Source organism: Eutrigla gurnardus (assembly GCF_963514095.1).
Source record: "Eutrigla gurnardus genome assembly, chromosome: 2".
In the NCBI taxonomy this organism is placed as follows: domain Eukaryota; kingdom Metazoa; phylum Chordata; class Actinopteri; order Perciformes; family Triglidae; genus Eutrigla; species Eutrigla gurnardus.
Window position 1 is genome coordinate 1,379,121 of NC_139916.1, and position 18,244 is coordinate 1,397,364.

At 45.1% G+C, this 18,244-nt stretch overlaps 2 protein-coding genes across 2 annotated transcripts in view; one reads left to right on the forward strand and one right to left on the reverse strand.

Annotated features, from left to right (window-relative positions):
• The window catches only part of LOC311030448 (E3 ubiquitin-protein ligase RNF182), a 14,162-nt gene extending 2,658 nt beyond the window's left edge, over window positions 1–11,504 (reverse strand). Inside the window, exons 1-5 of the mRNA XM_084036202.1 lie at window positions 10,965–11,504; window positions 8,567–8,614; window positions 8,207–8,337; window positions 7,945–8,098; window positions 7,682–7,749 (exon numbers count right to left, since the gene is read on the reverse strand). Of these exons, the coding sequence (XP_083892328.1) occupies window positions 7,682–7,749; window positions 7,945–8,098; window positions 8,207–8,254 (270 nt within the window). The 5' untranslated portion in view covers window positions 8,255–8,337; window positions 8,567–8,614; window positions 10,965–11,504. The remainder of the gene's footprint in view (window positions 1–7,681; window positions 7,750–7,944; window positions 8,099–8,206; window positions 8,338–8,566; window positions 8,615–10,964) is intronic.
• Window positions 11,505–12,622: 1,118 nt separating this feature from the next.
• snrpb (small nuclear ribonucleoprotein polypeptides B and B1) lies at window positions 12,623–16,648 on the forward strand. The gene is made up of 7 exons (XM_084036239.1): window positions 12,623–12,758; window positions 14,122–14,273; window positions 14,980–15,091; window positions 15,215–15,367; window positions 15,450–15,579; window positions 16,245–16,370; window positions 16,497–16,648. Exons 1-7 carry the CDS (start codon window positions 12,756–12,758, stop codon window positions 16,535–16,537), a joined length of 717 nt encoding a protein of 238 aa, XP_083892365.1. The 5' UTR covers window positions 12,623–12,755; the 3' UTR covers window positions 16,538–16,648.
• The last annotated feature ends 1,596 nt before the right edge of the window (window positions 16,649–18,244 follow it).

Below are 18,244 nucleotides of genomic sequence, written 5' to 3' on the forward strand. Positions count from 1 at the left end.
AGAATAGTCTCACCTCCTCGTTAATAGAATAGTCTCACCTCCTTGTTACTAGAATAGTCTCACCTCCTCCTTTACAGAACAGTCTCACCTCCTCGTTAACAGAATAGTCTCACCTCCTCGTTAATAGAATAGTCTCACCTCCTTGTTACTAGAATAGTCTCACCTCCTCCTTTACAGAACAGTCTCACCTCCCCGTTAATAGAATAGTCTCACCTCCTTGTTAATAGAGGGGTCTCACCTCCCCGTTAATAGAATAGTCTCACCTCCTCGTTAATAGAATAGTCTCACCTCCTTGTTACTAGAATAGTCTCACCTCCCCGTTAACAGAATAGTCTCACCTCCTCGTTAATAGAATAGTCTCACCTCCTTGTTAATAGAGGGGTCTCACCTCCCCGTTAATAGAATAGTCTCACCTCCTCGTTAATAGAATAGTCTCACCTCCTTGTTACTAGAATAGTCTCACCTCCTCGTTAACAGAATAGTCTCACCTCCTCGTTAATAGAATAGTCTCACCTCCTTGTTAATAGAGGGGTCTCACCTCGCCGTTAACAGAATAGTCTCACCTCCTTGTTACTAGAATAGTCTCACCTCCTCCTTAACAGAACAGTCTCACCTCCTCATTAACAGAATAGTCTCACCTCCCCGTTAATAGAATAGTCTCACCTCCTTGTTAACAGAATAGTCTCTCCTCCTTGTTAATAGAGGTGTCTCACCTCCTCGTTAACAGAACAGTCTCACCTCCTAGTTAACAGAATAGTCTCACCTCCTCGTTAATAGAATAGTCTCACCTCCTCATTAACAGAATAGTCTCACCTCCTCGTTAATAGAATAGTCTCACCTCCTCATTAACAGAATAGTCTCACCTCCTTGTTAACAGAATAGTCTCACCTCCTTGTTAATAGAGGTGTCTCACCTCCTCGTTAACAGAACAGTCTCACCTCCTAGTTAACAGAATAGTCTCACCTCCTCGTTAATAGAATAGTCTCACCTCCTTGTTAATAGAGGTGTCTCACCTCCTCGTTAACAGAACAGTCTCACCTTCTAGTTAACAGAATAGTCTCACCTCCTCGTTAATAGAATCGTCTCACCTCCTCATTAACAGAATAGTCTCACCTCCTCGTTAACAGACTAGTCTCACCTCCTCGTTAACAGAGTAGAGTCTCACCTCCTTGTTACTAGAATAGTCTCACCTCCTCCTTAACAGAACAGTCTCACCTCCCCGTTAATAGAATAGTCTCACCTCCTTGTTAATAGAGGTGTCTCACCTCCCCGTTAACAGAATAGTCTCACCTCCTTGTTACTAGAATAGTCTCACCTCCTCCTTAACAGAACAGTCTCACCTCCTCATTAACAGAATAGTCTCACCTCCCCGTTAATAGAATAGTCTCACCTCCCCGTTAATAGAATAGTCTCACCTCCTTGTTAATAGAATAGTCTCACCTCCTCGTTACTAGAATAGTCTCACCTCCTCGTTACTAGAATAGTCTCACCTCCTCCTTAACAGAACAGTCTCACCTCCTCATTAACAGAATAGTCTCACCTCCTTGTTAATAGAATAGTCTCACCTCCTCGTTACTAGAATAGTCTCACCTCCTTGTTACTAGAATAGTCTCACCTCCTCCTTAACAGAACAGTCTCACCTCCTCATTAACAGAATAGTCTCACCTCCCCGTTAATAGAATAGTCTCACCTCCTTGTTAATAGAATAGTCTCACCTCCACATTACTAGAATAGTCTCACCTCCTTGTTACTAGAATAGTCTCACCTCCTCGTTAACAGAACAGTCTCACCTCCTCGTTAACAGAATAGTCTGACCTCCTGGTTAATAGAATAGTCTCACCTCCTCATAAATAGAATAGTCTCACCTCCTGGTTAATAGAATAGTCTCACCTCCTTGTTACTAGAATAGTCTCACCTCCTCGTTACTAGAATAGTCTCACCTCCTCGTTACTAGAATAGTCTCACCTTCTCATTAATAGAGTAGTCTCACCTCCTCGTTAACAGAGTAGAGTCTCACCTCCTCGTTAACAGAGTAGTCTCACCTCCTCGTTAATAGAATAGTCTCACCTCCTCGTTAACAGAATAGTCTCACCTCCTCGTTAACAGAATAGTCTCACCTCCTCGTTAATAGAATAGTCTCACCTCCTTGTTACTAGAATAGTCTCACCTCCTCCTTAACAGAACAGTCTCACCTCCTCATTAACAGAATAGTCTCACCTCCTCGTTAATAGAATAGTCTCACCTCCTCGTTAATAGAATAGTCTCACCTCCCCGTTAATAGAATAGTCTCACCTCCTTGTTAATAGAGGTGTCTCACCTCCCCGTTAACAGAATAGTCTCACCTCCTTGTTACTAGAATAGTCTCACCTCCTCGTTAACAGAATAGTCTCACCTCCTCGTTAACAGAGTAGAATCTCACCTCCCCGTTAATAGAATAGTCTCACCTCCTCGTTAATAGAATAGTCTCACCTCCTTTTTGATAGAGGTGTCTCACCTCCTCGTTAACAGAATAGTCTCACCTCCTCGTTAACAGAGTAGAATCTCACCTCCCCGTTAATAGAATAGTCTCACCTCCTCGTTAATAGAATAGTCTCACCTCCTTGTTAATAGAGGTGTCTCACCTCCTCGTTAACAGAACAGTCTCACCTCCTAGTTAATAGAATAGTCTCACCTCCTCGTTAACAGAGTAGAATCTCACCTCCCCGTTAATAGAATAGTCTCACCTCCTCGTTAATAGAATAGTCTCACCTCCTTGTTAATAGAGGTGTCTCACCTCCTCGTTAACAGAACAGTCTCACCTCCTCGTTAATAGAATAGTCTCACCTCCTTGTTAATAGAGGGGTCTCACCTCCCCGTTAATAGAATAGTCTCACCTCCTCGTTAATAGAATAGTCTCACCTCCTTGTTACTAGAATAGTCTCACCTCCCCGTTAACAGAATAGTCTCACCTCCTCGTTAATAGAATAGTCTCACCTCCTTGTTAATAGAGGGGTCTCACCTCCCCGTTAATAGAATAGTCTCACCTCCTCGTTAATAGAATAGTCTCACCTCCTTGTTACTAGAATAGTCTCACCTCCTCCTTAACAGAATAGTCTCACCTCCCCATTAACAGAATAGTCTCACCTCCTCGTTAATAGAATAGTCTCACCTCCTTGTTAATAGAGGTGTCTCACCTCCTCGTTAACAGAACAGTCTCACCTCCTAGTTAATAGAATAGTCTCACCTCCTCGTTAACAGAGTAGAGTCTCTCCTCCTCGTTAATAGAATAGTCTCACCTCCTCATTAACAGAATAGTCTCACCTCCTCGTTAACAGAATAGTCTCACCTCCTCGTTAACAGACTAGTCTCACCTCCTCGTTAACAGAGTAGAGTCTCACCTCCTCGTTAACAGAGTAGTCTCACCTCCTCGTTAACAGAATAGTCTCACCTCCTCGTTAATAGAATAGTCTCACCTCCTTGTTACTAGAATAGTCTCACCTCCTCCTTAACAGAACAGTCTCACCTCCCCGTTAATAGAATAGTCTCACCTCCTTGTTAATAGAGGGGTCTCACCTCCCCGTTAATAGAATAGTCTCACCTCCTCGTTAATAGAATAGTCTCACCTCCTTGTTACTAGAATAGTCTCACCTCCCCGTTAACAGAATAGTCTCACCTCCTCGTTAATAGAATAGTCTCACCTCCTTGTTTATAGAGGGGTCTCACCTCCCCGTTAATAGAATAGTCTCACCTCCTCGTTAATAGAATAGTCTCACCTCCTTGTTACTAGAATAGTCTCACCTCCTCCTTAACAGAATAGTCTCACCCCCCCATTAACAGAATAGTCTCACCTCCTTGTTACTAGAATAGTCTCACCTCCTCCATAACAGAACAGTCTCACCTCCTCATTAACAGAATAGTCTCACCTCCCCGTTAATAGAATAGTCTCACCTCCTCATTAACAGAATAGTCTCACCTCCTCGTTAATAGAATAGTCTCACCTCCTCATTAACAGAATAGTCTCACCTCCTTGTTAACAGAATAGTCTCACCTCCTTGTTAATAGAGGTGTCTCACCTCCTCGTTAACAGAACAGTCTCACCTCCTAGTTAACAGAATAGTCTCACCTCCTCGTTAATAGAATAGTCTCACCTCCTTGTTAATAGAGGTGTCTCACCTCCTCGTTAACAGAACAGTCTCACCTCCTAGTTAACAGAATAGTCTCACCTCCTCGTTAATAGAATAGTCTCACCTCCTCGTTAATAGAATAGTCTCACCTCCTTGTTAATAGAGGGGTCTCACCTCGCCGTTAACAGAATAGTCTCACCTCCTTGTTACTAGAATAGTCTCACCTCCTCCTTAACAGAACAGTCTCACCTCCTCGTTACTAGAATAGTCTCACCTCCTCGTTACTAGAATAGTCTCACCTCCTCCTTAACAGAACAGTCTCACCTCCTCATTAACAGAATAGTCTCACCTCCTTGTTAATAGAATAGTCTCACCTCCTCGTTACTAGAATAGTCTCACCTCCTTGTTACTAGAATAGTCTCACCTCCTCCTTAACAGAACAGTCTCACCTCCTCATTAACAGAATAGTCTCACCTCCCTGTTAATAGAATAGTCTCACCTCCTTGTTAATAGAATAGTCTCACCTCCACATTACTAGAATAGTCTGACCTCCTTGTTACTAGAATAGTCTCACCTCCTCGTTAACAGAACAGTCTCACCTCCTCGTTAACAGAATAGTCTCACCTCCTGGTTAATAGAATAGTCTCACCTCCTCATAAATAGAATAGTCTCACCTCCTTGTTACTAGAATAGTCTCACCTCCTCGTTACTAGAATAGTCTCACCTCCTGGTTAATAGAATAGTCTCACCTCCTTGTTACTAGAATAGTCTCACCTCCTCGTTACTAGAATAGTCTCACCTCCTCGTTACTAGAATAGTCTCACCTCCTCGTTACTAGAATAGTCTCACCTTCTCATTAATAGAGTAGTCTCACCTCCTCGTTAACAGAGTAGTCTCACCTCCTCGTTAACAGAGTAGTCTCACCTCCTCGTTAATAGAATAGTCTCACCTCCTCGTTAATAGAATAGTCTCACCTCCTCGTTAACAGAATAGTCTCACCTCCTCGTTAACAGAATAGTCTCACCTCCTCGTTAATAGAATAGTCTCACCTCCTTGTTACTAGAATAGTCTCACCTCCTCCTTAACAGAACAGTCTCACCTCCTCATTAACAGAATAGTCTCACCTCCTTGTTAATAGAATAGTCTCACCTCCTCGTTAATAGAATAGTCTCACCTCCCCGTTAATAGAATAGTCTCACCTCCTTGTTAATAGAGGTGTCTCACCTCCCCGTTAACAGAATAGTCTCACCTCCTTGTTACTAGAATAGTCTCACCTCCTCCTTAACAGAACAGTCTCACCTCCTCATTAACAGAATAGTCTCACCTCCCCGTTAATAGAATAGTCTCACCTCCTCGTTACTAGAATAGTCTCACCTCCTCGTTACTAGAATAGTCTCACCTCCTTGTTACTAGAATAGTCTCACCTCCTCGTTAACAGAACAGTCTCACCTCCTCGTTAACAGAACAGTCTCACCTCCTCGTTAACAGAATAGTCTCACCTCCTGGTTAATAGAATAGTCTCACCTCCTCATAAATAGAATAGTCTCACCTCCTTGTTACTAGAATAGTCTCACCTCCTCGTTACTAGAATAGTCTCACCTCCTGGTTAATAGAAAAGTCTCACCTCCTCGTTACTAGAATAGTCTCACCTCCTTGTTTCTAGAATAGTCTCACCTCCTCGTTAACAGAACAGTCTCACCTCCTCGTTAACAGAACAGTCTCACCTCCTGGTTAACAGAATAGTCTCACCTCCTGGTTAATAGAATAGTCTCACCTCCTCGTTACTAGAATAGTCTCACCTCCTCGTTACTAGAATAGTCTCACCTCCTCCTTAACAGAACAGTCTCACCTCCTCATTAACAGAATAGTCTCACCTCCTGGTTAATAGAATAGTCTCACCTCCTCGTTACTAGAATAGTCTCACCTCCTCGTTACTAGAATAGTCTCACCTCCTCCTTAACAGAACAGTCTCACCTCCTCATTAACAGAATAGTCTCACCTCCTGGTTAATAGAATAGTCTCACCTCCTCGTTACTAGAATAGTCTCACCTCCTCGTTACTAGAATAGTCTCACCTCCTCCTTAACAGAACAGTCTCACCTCCTCATTAACAGAATAGTCTCACCTCCTCATAAATAGAATAGTCTCACCTCCTTGTTACTAGAATAGTCTCACCTCCTCGTTACTAGAATAGTCTCACCTCCTGGTTAATAGAATAGTCTCACCTCCTTGTTACTAGAATAGTCTCACCTCCTCGTTACTAGAATAGTCTCACCTCCTCGTTACTAGAATAGTCTCACCTTCTCATTAATAGAGTAGTCTCACCTCCTGGTTAATAGAATAGTCTCACCTCCTCATAAATAGAATAGTCTCACCTCCTTGTTACTAGAATAGTCTCACCTCCTCGTTACTAGAATAGTCTCACCTCCTGGTTAATAGAATAGTCTCACCTCCTTGTTACTAGAATAGTCTCACCTCCTCGTTACTAGAATAGTCTCACCTCCTCGTTACTAGAATAGTCTCACCTTCTCATTAATAGAGTAGTCTCACCTCCTCGTTAACAGAGTAGAGTCTCACCTCCTCGTTAACAGAGTAGTCTCACCTCCTCGTTAATAGAATAGTCTCACCTCCTCGTTAATAGAATAGTCTCACCTCCTCGTTAACAGAATAGTCTCACCTCCTCGTTAACAGAATAGTCTCACCTCCTCGTTAATAGAATAGTCTCACCTCCTTGTTACTAGAATAGTCTCACCTCCTCCTTAACAGAACAGTCTCACCTCCTCATTAACAGAATAGTCTCACCTCCTCGTTAATAGAATAGTCTCACCTCCCCGTTAATAGAATAGTCTCACCTCCTTGTTAATAGAGGTGTCTCACCTCCCGGTTAACAGAATAGTCTCACCTCCTTGTTACTAGAATAGTCTCACCTCCTCCTTAACAGAACAGTCTCACCTCCTCATTAACAGAATAGTCTCACCTCCCCGTTAATAGAATAGTCTCACCTCCTCGTTACTAGAATAGTCTCACCTCCTCGTTACTAGAATAGTCTCACCTCCTTGTTACTAGAATAGTCTCACCTCCTCGTTAACAGAACAGTCTCACCTCCTCGTTAACAGAACAGTCTCACCTCCTCGTTAACAGAATAGTCTCACCTCCTGGTTAATAGAATAGTCTCACCTCCTCATAAATAGAATAGTCTCACCTCCTTGTTACTAGAATAGTCTCACCTCCTCGTTACTAGAATAGTCTCACCTCCTGGTTAATAGAAAAGTCTCACCTCCTCGTTACTAGAATAGTCTCACCTCCTGGTTAATAGAATAGTCTCACCTCCTTGTTTCTAGAATAGTCTCACCTCCTCGTTAACAGAACAGTCTCACCTCCTCGTTAACAGAACAGTCTCACCTCCTGGTTAACAGAATAGTCTCACCTCCTGGTTAATAGAATAGTCTCACCTCCTCGTTACTAGAATAGTCTCACCTCCTCGTTACTAGAATAGTCTCACCTCCTCGTTACTAGAATAGTCTCACCTTCTCATTAATAGAGTAGTCTCACCTCCTTGTTAACAGAATAGAGTCTCACCTCCTCGTCGGGGACGTGGGTCTCGTGGCGACAGAACGGACAGCTGATGACAGACGGCGAGGACTCACCTGAAAAAAACAATCAGAAGGTCGAAAAAAAATGAAAATTCACATGTTTTCATCTAAAGAATTTTGTGCTTCAATCCATATTTGTTTAACAACAGATCATTAATGAGGCTGAGGAGCTGCAGCTTGCTCCACCATGTTGGTCTGAAGTTCAGCTCCATGTTGCCAGGCGACTGATCACATGACGAGCGGACTCACCCATGTCCACCATCTTCTTCAGACACTTGGCACAGACTCGGTGCAGACAGCCCAGCAGCTTTGGCTTCCGGCTGCGAGTGTCATAGCGGTTGTAGCAGATCTTACACTCGAGTTCCTCCAGAGTGTAGACCAGAGACTGAGCCCAGGTCTGCACCTGAACATGGGGCAGCAACCAGTTAGTGACAGCTAGATGAGCCGCTTCTGATGTGATGGGGTCAGAGGTGACACACTGCAAGCAGAGGTGACCGATGGCAACTCTCACCTTGGCTTCCACCTCCCGGCCAGGCTCCGCCTCCTTCAGCAGACTCATCCTATTGGCTTGGTCGTCACCCCGAACCAGGAAAGAGGGCCGGTGGTGGGCGGAGCTTAACTCAGCCTGAGTCCGTCAGCTGACTGGAAGACAAACGAGTAACTACGGCGTGAAAACTATTCTTAACTGGAGGCGTAGCAACGCATGGGAGGCTTTGGTCAGTGGGTAAAAACAAAAAACTTTGGTTCCATTGACCCCCCTGGCCCCTGTGACCCCGTGACCCCCTTGACCCCGTAGGGCGACACCTGGCACCAAGAAACAGCCGTATTTTTAAACCGAAGTGTGCTCACAGACGAAGCAGCAGGTACCTACCTGACTCCAGATCAGCTGATCAGTATGACGGTCTGACAGGACACCCATCTACAGAGACAGACAGGTCAGAGAGACAGACAGGTCAGAGAGACAGACAGCAATACATGGTATCTACCAGTACTAACCATGAATATTAGCAGGTACTATCATCGTATATCTTTACTATTGATCTCATCTGGTTTATTGTTGCTGTTAATTTAAAATCACACACACACACACACACACACACACACACACACACACACACACACACACACACACACACACACACACACACACCGGAGTATTTATAGACTGCAGCTGTTATGTAACTGTGGGAGGGGACACTGGGGATGCTGATGTTGCTATGGCAACAGCTTTACCTGTGCCTGAACCCCAGACGAGCCAATGGGATGAGTGAGATGTGATCACATTGTGAACACAAACAACGTGATCAGCTGATTCACTGATCAGAGAACAGCAGACATGAAAGTATGTTCAGAGTGTTTGACTTTGATTTATCTGTTGTTCTTGCATTTCTTCCTCTTGTCCCTCGTTGGAAACAGAACCATTCTGACAGCTGCAAACGCCTGGAAGATATTTGTGTCTGAGATGATGTCACCATTCTTCATCCCCCTACAAAGCTCTGATTGGTCCACTGGTTTTCCAGCCACTGAAAGGTTTTCTGAGGTTTCTCAAGTGTTCTGCTATGATTCTGAACAGACCTCAGGTCAGTCTGTCTGCTGCAGGACTCCTCTGTCCTCTAATGAAGCTCAGAGTCAAACAGACCTCATGTCAGTCTGTCTGCTGCAGGACTCCTCTGTCCTCTAATGAAGCTCAGAGTCAAACAGACCTCAGGTCAGTCTGTCTGCTGCAGGACTCCTCTGTCCTCTAATGAAGCTCAGAGTCAAACAGACCTCAGGTCAGTCTGTCTGCTGCAGGACTCCTCTGTCCTCAAACACACTGTATGACAGACTGACCTGAGGTCTGTGACTGTGTCGTCTCCATATTTCCTGCATGTGTCACTTTATTTATCGTCCTCCATTTTGTCTGAGTGTCTGTCACTCATGCACTCTGCCTGCTTACAATCCCACAATGCACTGCTTCTCGTTGTCAGTATGTAAATGACAAGTCATGTGACTCTTTAGCTGTCAGTGATGTCACTGTAGTACCGCTGTGTAGTAAACGGTGTACTACTGAGGAGACTGTGACATCATTACTAATGCTGTGACATCATTACTAATGCTGTGACATCATTACTTATGCTGTGACATCATTACTACAGCTGTGACATCATTACTAGTGCTGTGACATCATTACTACGGCTGTGACATCATTACTACAGCTGTGACATCATTACTAATGCTGTGACATCATTACTACGGCTGTGACATCATTACTTATGCTGTGACATCATTACTACGGCTGTGACATCATTACTACAGCTGTGACATCATTACTAATGCTGTGACATCATTGCTACGGCTGTGACATCATTACTACAGCTGTGACATCATTACTAATGCTGTGACATCATTACTAATGCTGTGGCATCATTACTATGGCTGTGACATCATAACTAATGCTGTGACATCATTACTACGGCTGTGACATCATTACTACAGCTGTGACATCATTACTACAGCTGTGACATCATTACTACAGCTGTGACATCATTACTACGGCTGTGACATCATTACTACAGCTGTGACATCATTACTAATGCTGTGACATCATTACTATGGCTGTGACATCATTACTACAGCTGTGACATCATTACTAATGCTGTGACATCATTACTAATGCTGTGGCATCATTACTATGGCTGTGACATCATAACTAATGCTGTGACATCATTACTACGGCTGTGACATCATTACTACAGCTGTGACATCATTACTACAGCTGTGACATCATTACTAATGCTGTGACATCATTACTACGGCTGTGACATCATGACTGTTTCATAACCAGGTAAAAGTTAGTCTCACTGATGTTAAAGGTGCTAAATTAAAAATTCTGAGTTTTTATTGTTACACAGGGCTCTCAACACGGGGATGGCTGAGCTGGCTGTTTGCAGCTAACAGTGCTGACAGGTCTGTTAACCTGAGGGCGAACCGGGGGCACGCTCACCTACTACAACCTGTTCCTGGGCGGCGAGGAGGCGGCGGCCCACGATGACACTGAATTAAAGCTCTGATTGTCCTTCAGCTTTCATTAGATCTACAAGATGTATTTGTCTCACTTTCATCCTTATTATTATCGTGTTATGATTTCTATATGTCATTGTTACCAGCTATTTGATGCTAAATAACGTTAACATTAGGGCTGTGTCATCATTATTCAGGCTGTGACATCACTCCTACAGGCTGTGACATCTTCGGTGGAGAGATGTTGACAGTGACGCGATGCTGCTCACCTGCTGGGCGACGGGCGGTTGAGTGGACGGTTGCAGGTTGACGCAACACGTGATGATAAAACATCAACCGGTCGCTAGTTGCTAGCTGTAGTCGCTGTAGTTTCCGTCGGGATGAAGCAACATGGCGGTCGTCGTCAAACATCAACAGTTTATTTCCAACTTGTTCTGTTGCAGCGGACAAAGTTGCTGTAGGTTGTCAACCATCGGCGTTCTGCATGGAGAAAGCAACACCGCGGCTGTGGCCTGGTTGCTGTAAATATAGCCTAGTGGCTGCGGGGTTCTGGTTCCGTGTGGTTTCCGTCGGGTTAAAGCAACATCGAACATCAACAGTGCGGTCGCTGGTTGCTGCAGGTGCAGTAGTTGCCCGACGTGTAGTGTGCTGCTGCTGGAGGTCCGTCGGACTGAAGCAACGCTGCAGCAACAGTCTGGTTGCTGCTGTAGTTGCTGTAGTCCCTCAGGTTGAAGCAACACTGCGGTCGTTGCCCGTCATCCGTCTCATTAACAGTCCGTGGCCGTCGCGCCTCTCTCTCCTTCTCCTCCTCCTCCTCCTCCTCCTCCTCCTCCTCCTCCGCAGGAGCAGCGGGGAAGCTAACAGGCTAACCGGGAGGGGGTGTCGGTGGCTCCGGTCTGTCGGTGCGTCGGTCGCCGGTTGTCAGTCGCCGACCGGGGCTGGACTCGGTGTGACTCACCGTCTCTCTCCTCCGTCTCTCTGCTCACTGCGGCGCGCGGCCGGCGGCGGCGGCGGGAGCCCGGGTTACCATGACAACCGGCCCGCAGCAGGAGGATGACGGGAAATCTCAGACTGATGATTAGCAGCAGAGGATCAATAACCTGATCGTTTCATATCGACAACACGTGAACGTACAACGGTGTTTATCAGACTGACAGCGAGTTTCTATTGGTTGTGAATGCAGGAGGCGTTCAAGAACATGTGTTATTATGCGGAATTCTGTATTTTATTATTCCATTCTTTATTCTTATATCTTCCGGGTGAGAACGTTTGATTCCTTTAACTCCTTCAACATTTTCAACATACTCACTCCATTCAACACAGAATATTCATCTCAACTGGGAATCCACCGCGTCTATTTTTCTAATTGATATCATTCATGATTTCAGAGATATTTGACGTTTTTCAAACATTCAAACTGGGAAACATTCACAAAGATTATTAGGACTTTCTCTCACATTAATGTTGTCGCAGTGAGACATCCTCACTCTGAAACGTGGAAATACAAATCCGAAAGTGTGAAGACATATTCTAACGTCTATAAACTAATCTTATATATACTTTTCTATTTTTCTCATTGTGATAAAGACTACATTTGTGTAGAGCCATGCTCTGTGCTTTCTTACTGTTGATTATTCTTATATATATATATATATATATATATATATATATATATATATATATATCCAAAATGTATTAATGTTAATACATTTAATACATAATGTTAATGTTAGAATCATAAAATAATGATGTCATGTGTTTTGTGTATGCGTGTTGTGGAAGGAAATCTGCCGTAATTGTTTGTGAATAAAGTTTTTTTTATTTGATTAATGTCTGCATATTTTAATATTCACGCAGATTAAACGTGTAGCTTCGGCTCTACCCGCAGGCCGGTAGGAACTATTTCGTGTGTCCTTTGTTCGGGTAGGAACAGGTCCGCTGTAACACGTCACTTCCTGTGAATCTCGCATAAAGACGGGCCTGGCGGGATCTCCGCGGGTCAAATTTTTTGGGTTTGTTCGGTGAATCCGGCGTGAATCGGAGCCATCAGAACCGCAGACATGGTGAGTGTTAACCGGGCAGAGTGTCCGCGAGCTGCCCGCCGCGAGGACCACGAAATGTGTCCCGAATTCTTCGGTTTTATTGTAATAATGGCGGGAGTTTTGCGATTGAATGGACGTCGGACGGACGTCGGCGAAACGGCTGCAGCAGCAACCGCACAGTCCTGAGTCGCTAAACTGATCAGAATACAGATTCGCGGTCAGTTTATTACCGGCTGTGTTTGACCGGTTCGGGTCGTAAACGGGTTTAGCTGGTTTAATTTCTACCGGGACGGGCCGCGGTGTTTTGTTAGCCGTTAGCTGCTGGCGTTAGCTCGCATCGCTAGCTCACCCAGTGTTGTGGTTACTGTGGTATCATGACTGAAACGTGCCAGTGCTTCTTTAATGCACCGATACTGTTACAAGTAGCGGATAAACGTGTGCACACAGTTTACACACCGAGAGGCAGTAAGTTACCGGGTCACCGAGCACCCCTCCCCCCGGCTAGCGAAGCGACGAGCTATCTCTGTAAGCTGTTAAACTTTTGTTTAATGACGCTCTGCACGTGTCGTCAGAGTAATCGATATTATTTACCCGCTGTGTCGCAGCGCCTTTGTTACTGTTGCCTTAAGGTTTTAGTGTATATTTGTTTTACTAGTATTTTCTATTTGAGGTCACTGTTTGAACTGTGTGTGTGTGTGAGAAACACTCAGTAAAACCTTGTCAGACATGTTTCTCTCCAGCAGTTATCAAGCAGAAAGGACAAAGAAGTTTCAGCTCTCACTCCCTCCAACGAACACGGGGGTGATCGCTGTGCCTTCACACATTCAAACCAGCGGCCGAGTCACAATTTCTCCCATCAATTCAACTCTGTAGTCAACAGCGGGATTCTCCAACATATGTTGTCACTCTCTCTCAAACCCCCAGTTTCTTGCTCACGTCACAGAGTACCGATACCCTGCTGATGGAGAAACTGTCCTGCTGTTTCACTGAAGTCGGTAATTGCTTCCTGCATGACTCGGCGAGCCGGTTCTGAGTGGCGCCGCATCCTCCACTTAGAAACGATGGCGTCTAAGTGACTTAACTGCGACACGTTCAAGTTTACTTTGTAAACTAGGAGAAACTGAATCTAAAGCACCCTTGTGCCATCTAGTCGATCTATATTTCTTGGCGGAATATGCTTTTATGGCAATATTAAAATCTAACCACATGCCATCTTTTTAAAAATATTTTGAAAATATATGTAAGGACATGAAACCAACGATCTTATTGAATCAGGCCTCTTTTCCTTAAACGGTGATGCACGATAATAAAAAGCAGCGCCTGGTGTAGGAACAGTCTGGTGGTGATTATGTCATAGTTGTGCTTGTCTCTGATTGGTTCTCAGACGGTGGGTAAGAGCAGCAAGATGCTGCAGCACATTGACTTCAGGATGAGGTGCATCCTGCAGGATGGGCGGATCTTCATCGGCACCTTCAAGGCCTTCGACAAACACATGAACCTGATCCTGTGCGACTGTGATGAGTTCAGGAAGATCAAGTAGGTTCCAACACTTAACAGGACTTTTTGAGTCCTCCAGTTGGTCAATACCTTCTGAGTTTATCCTGCCTTTGGTGCAGCACCTGAGAGTTTCTGCACCCAAGCCAGCAACAAGTGTTGTGGGGGAGTAGGGCTGTCCTCGGCCAAGACATTCTTTCGACAAAATCATAGTTGTCAGATCTGTAAAACAAAGTTTCAGATGTGCTGTGAAGACTTCTTGAAGTCATTCACCATTGAAAAGCATTAAAAATTGACTGTAGAATAAATCCTAGTCTACCAAGTCTACGACTCAACTTTTTGACCAGTATGCTCCCTATTTTAATGCTGTTCTTTACTGATAAAATGAAGGATTTATTATTCATTAGTCACTTGTGCTGATTGGAGGATCGTCCCTTCTATCAGTATGATTGAAACACAGCAGGGGAGATTGATTTGGTTGTTTTTGTTCCCCAGTCTATTCTTTTGTTTAAAGACTAAATATGAACATCACTGTAATGTACTTGTTGTTAATGCACCAAGTGAAACCCTGCTGTAAAAATGTTTGAGGAACTTCTGGTGCGGCGTTGGCTCTGTTTTTCAGGTTTCTACTAATGTTAGGGAAGGAGATGTGCCTCATCACCAGGTGTCGCACATCTGTCACGTTCTACAGGACAACAGTCACAAATCAATATTTTCCTAAATGTACACTGTTTTTGTCGTCCCTCAGGCCAAAGAACTCAAAGCAGCCGGAGCGAGAGGAAAAGAGGGTTCTGGGTCTGGTTCTGCTGAGGGGGGAGAACCTGGTCTCTATGACTGTTGAGGGCCCACCCCCTAAAGACGTAAGTGGCTCCCTGCATCCAATAGCAGATAGACTTGTGGTGGTGTCATCAGAATACTTATTCTTTTAATTATATAATCATCACAGACTGTTTCTGAATGTTTTGTCGACTTGATTCAAACAGACTGGCATCGCCCGCGTGCCGTTGGCGGGCGTGGCCGGCGGTCCAGGTGTGGGTCGCGCAGCAGGTCGCGGCGTCCCTGCAGGAGCTCCGATGCCTCAGGCTCCAGCAGGACTTGCTGGGCCCGTCAGAGGGGTTGGCGGACCTTCGCAGCAGGTAACCATGGCAACAGCCGCTCTGTTCTTCACAGGTGTGTGTGTGTTTGTTCAGGTGATGACACCTTCCTGTGTGTTTCCAGGTGATGACTCCACAGGGCCGAGGAACGGTCGCTGCAGCAGCCGCAGGAGCAAGTATCGCAGGCGCTCCCACGCAGTACCCGCCTGGACGAGGAGCCCCACCCCCCATGGGCAGAGGAGCCCCTCCTCCAGGTGACTGGACCTGACTTTTAGTTTTTACTCCTGTGCACTGATTGGTTAGTTATGACCTGAGGAAAGCCTCGAGGTACGTGTCCACAGGCAGCGGTGTTTCCCCGCGTCCCATTCATTGTCTGTGGAAAAGCTGTGCAAAGCATTCTGGTAGCGTTGCGGCGAATTTCAAGAGAGAATTAAAAGAGTGAGTCGCTCATTTGCATAAAGTTAAAGTCAAATATACTTTATGCTAATCGGAGGCGCCGGGCTCGACTTGCCGCCTCGGGAACGCTCGCGAAAATCTTCTAAACTGAATGTTGTTGATCTAAAATAAAGACAGATTCAGCAACTGCATAGCTTCTTTCTCGCTTAAAATGTTTTCAGAAACACCTTTCGGTGAACTATTTTCGTAAACTAAGAGTTTTCAAACTCGCCACCATGTTGGGATTTGAAATCCGGGAGCAGACAGGACAGCTGTGAAAGTGTTCGTCCAATCAGGTGCAGCCATGAAGTGGTTGTATGAAGGAGAGCGCCTGTCTATCATCCTCTAGTGGCAGCCCACCAAGCGTGCAATACTGGCAAGCGGCGCGTCCACTTGTGTTTAAAATCGCCCTGTGGACACGTAGCATCAGAAGGGTAAATGAGCTTCTTTCCTGCGTACTGATTTGTCACCTGCTCCCCTGCAGGTATGATGGGCCCGCCTCCTGGCATGAGGCCCCCTATGGGTCCTCCAATGGGAATGCCTCCAGGTCGAGGCGCTCCCATGGGGATGCCGCCCCCGGGCATGAGGCCGCCACCCCCTGGAATGAGAGGTAAGCGGTTACCATGGAGATGGCTCTGGTCGTGTGTCCGAGGAGCCAATCATATTATATTGATTGATGTGATTTTAATGATGCCTGCTAACAGACCATGTGACCCCTTCTGCTCTGCTTTCTCAGGACCTCCCCCTCCCGGAATGAGACCGCCCCCTCGGCCCTGAGGACACCCTGTCCCCTCAGATTCACCCGTTGTATAGACTCTTTTTTTTGTTTTTTGTTTTTAATCTGTTTTGTGTTTTTTAATAAAGTTTCTTCAGGATGGTTTGATTTCAGCTCGCCTGTCTTTTTTTTTTATTTTATTTTATTTGGGAACCAGTTCAATGAAAGTATAAAGTAACAGCTGGTCACAGCTCAGATGAACAAATTAATGTATCTAGGGCCATATTAAAGAGTTTGTCAAATCATTACACAAGTCATCTCGAGTCAGTCTTCATATAGAGCAGGTCAAGACTTCAGAGACCAAACTGGGTCGCTGTGAAGAAACTCCCATTTAACGGCTAGAAACCTTGGGCAGAACCGGTCTCTGGGTTGGGCCTTCTTTCGGGACTGGATCGGTTGTAAGAAGGCACTGTAACACAATAACTGCAACCTCCAGTTCTGAAGAACCAAGCACTGAATGCTGATAATTCTGCATTTTCTCTGCTGGCCACCAGGGGGCGACTCCTCTCTGGTTGTATAGAAGTCTATGAGAAAATGGTCCTACTTCTCTCTGCTGGCCACCAGGGGGCGACTCCTCTCTGGTTGTATAGAAGTCTATGAGAAAATGGTCCTACTTCTCTCTGCTGGCCACCAGGGGGCGACTCCTCTCTGGTTGTATAGAAGTCTATGAGAAAATGGTCCTACTTCTCTCGATGTATTATCTCAGTAAACATTGTAAACATGAGTTTATGGTCTCAATCTCTAGTTTCAAGTCTTCTTCAATCCAGCATGATGTTCATTTAGTACATTATGGTCCATTTAGAGTCCACCAGACCAGAAAGCAGGGGATGCTTTAGGGGTGGGGCTTACCTGCTGATTGACAGGTCGTTACCACGCAACCAAGTTAGTTGCTAAGACTACTTTAACACCTTGAACTATGAAGTTAACTTTATTAGCAGCTTCATACCAGAATTCACATGGATCCAGATCCAGTAAGGGTGCTGCTCTGGGTCCCAATCTGCACCTCGTGTTCATCAGATCCACCTGTCGCTCCTCCACAGTCCAAATATGGTCACTTGTACATGCTGGCTCTCTGGCATGACTTAAACACTAAATGGTCACTTGTTGCAAAAATACAAGGTGGTGATGATCAAATCGTCTGATAATTAGGGACTATTTTCACAGCACCGGATAAACAGGTGTCAGGTTCATTATGGCCCCATTCCATTTAGTGTTTAAGTCATGCCAGAGAGCCAGTATCTACAATACCTGGGTTTAAATTGAACAGTGCCACACTTAAAGTCCCAGTTGGCAAATCCAGCGGATCGAGGGCACTCTGTCAGATTTTGAATGTTTACAACTCTCACGCTCCTCCCCCACGACCGCCGAGCTCCTCCCCCTCGACTCCGTGCCCTTTGAAATCCTTTAGATCACGCCACCTTTGAAACGCAGGTCCGAGGGGGCAGGGCCACCGTCGCCATCTTTCTTTTTTTCCTTCTTTTCCACCGGTGTTTTCTTTTCCTTGGTTGTTTTCACGTAGAGGCGCGCTTTTTTTCTAAAACCGGATGATTAATGTTGTTCTATCAGAGCATATAGTCGGCTTCGGTGAATATGATCAAACAAATGTTGCCTAGGACTTTAATGTTATTAAATACACCTGTCTTCACCCTACAATGACGTCATAACGGCTGCTGTGAGGCTTATTTAGAAATGTTAAGAGTGCATGTTCA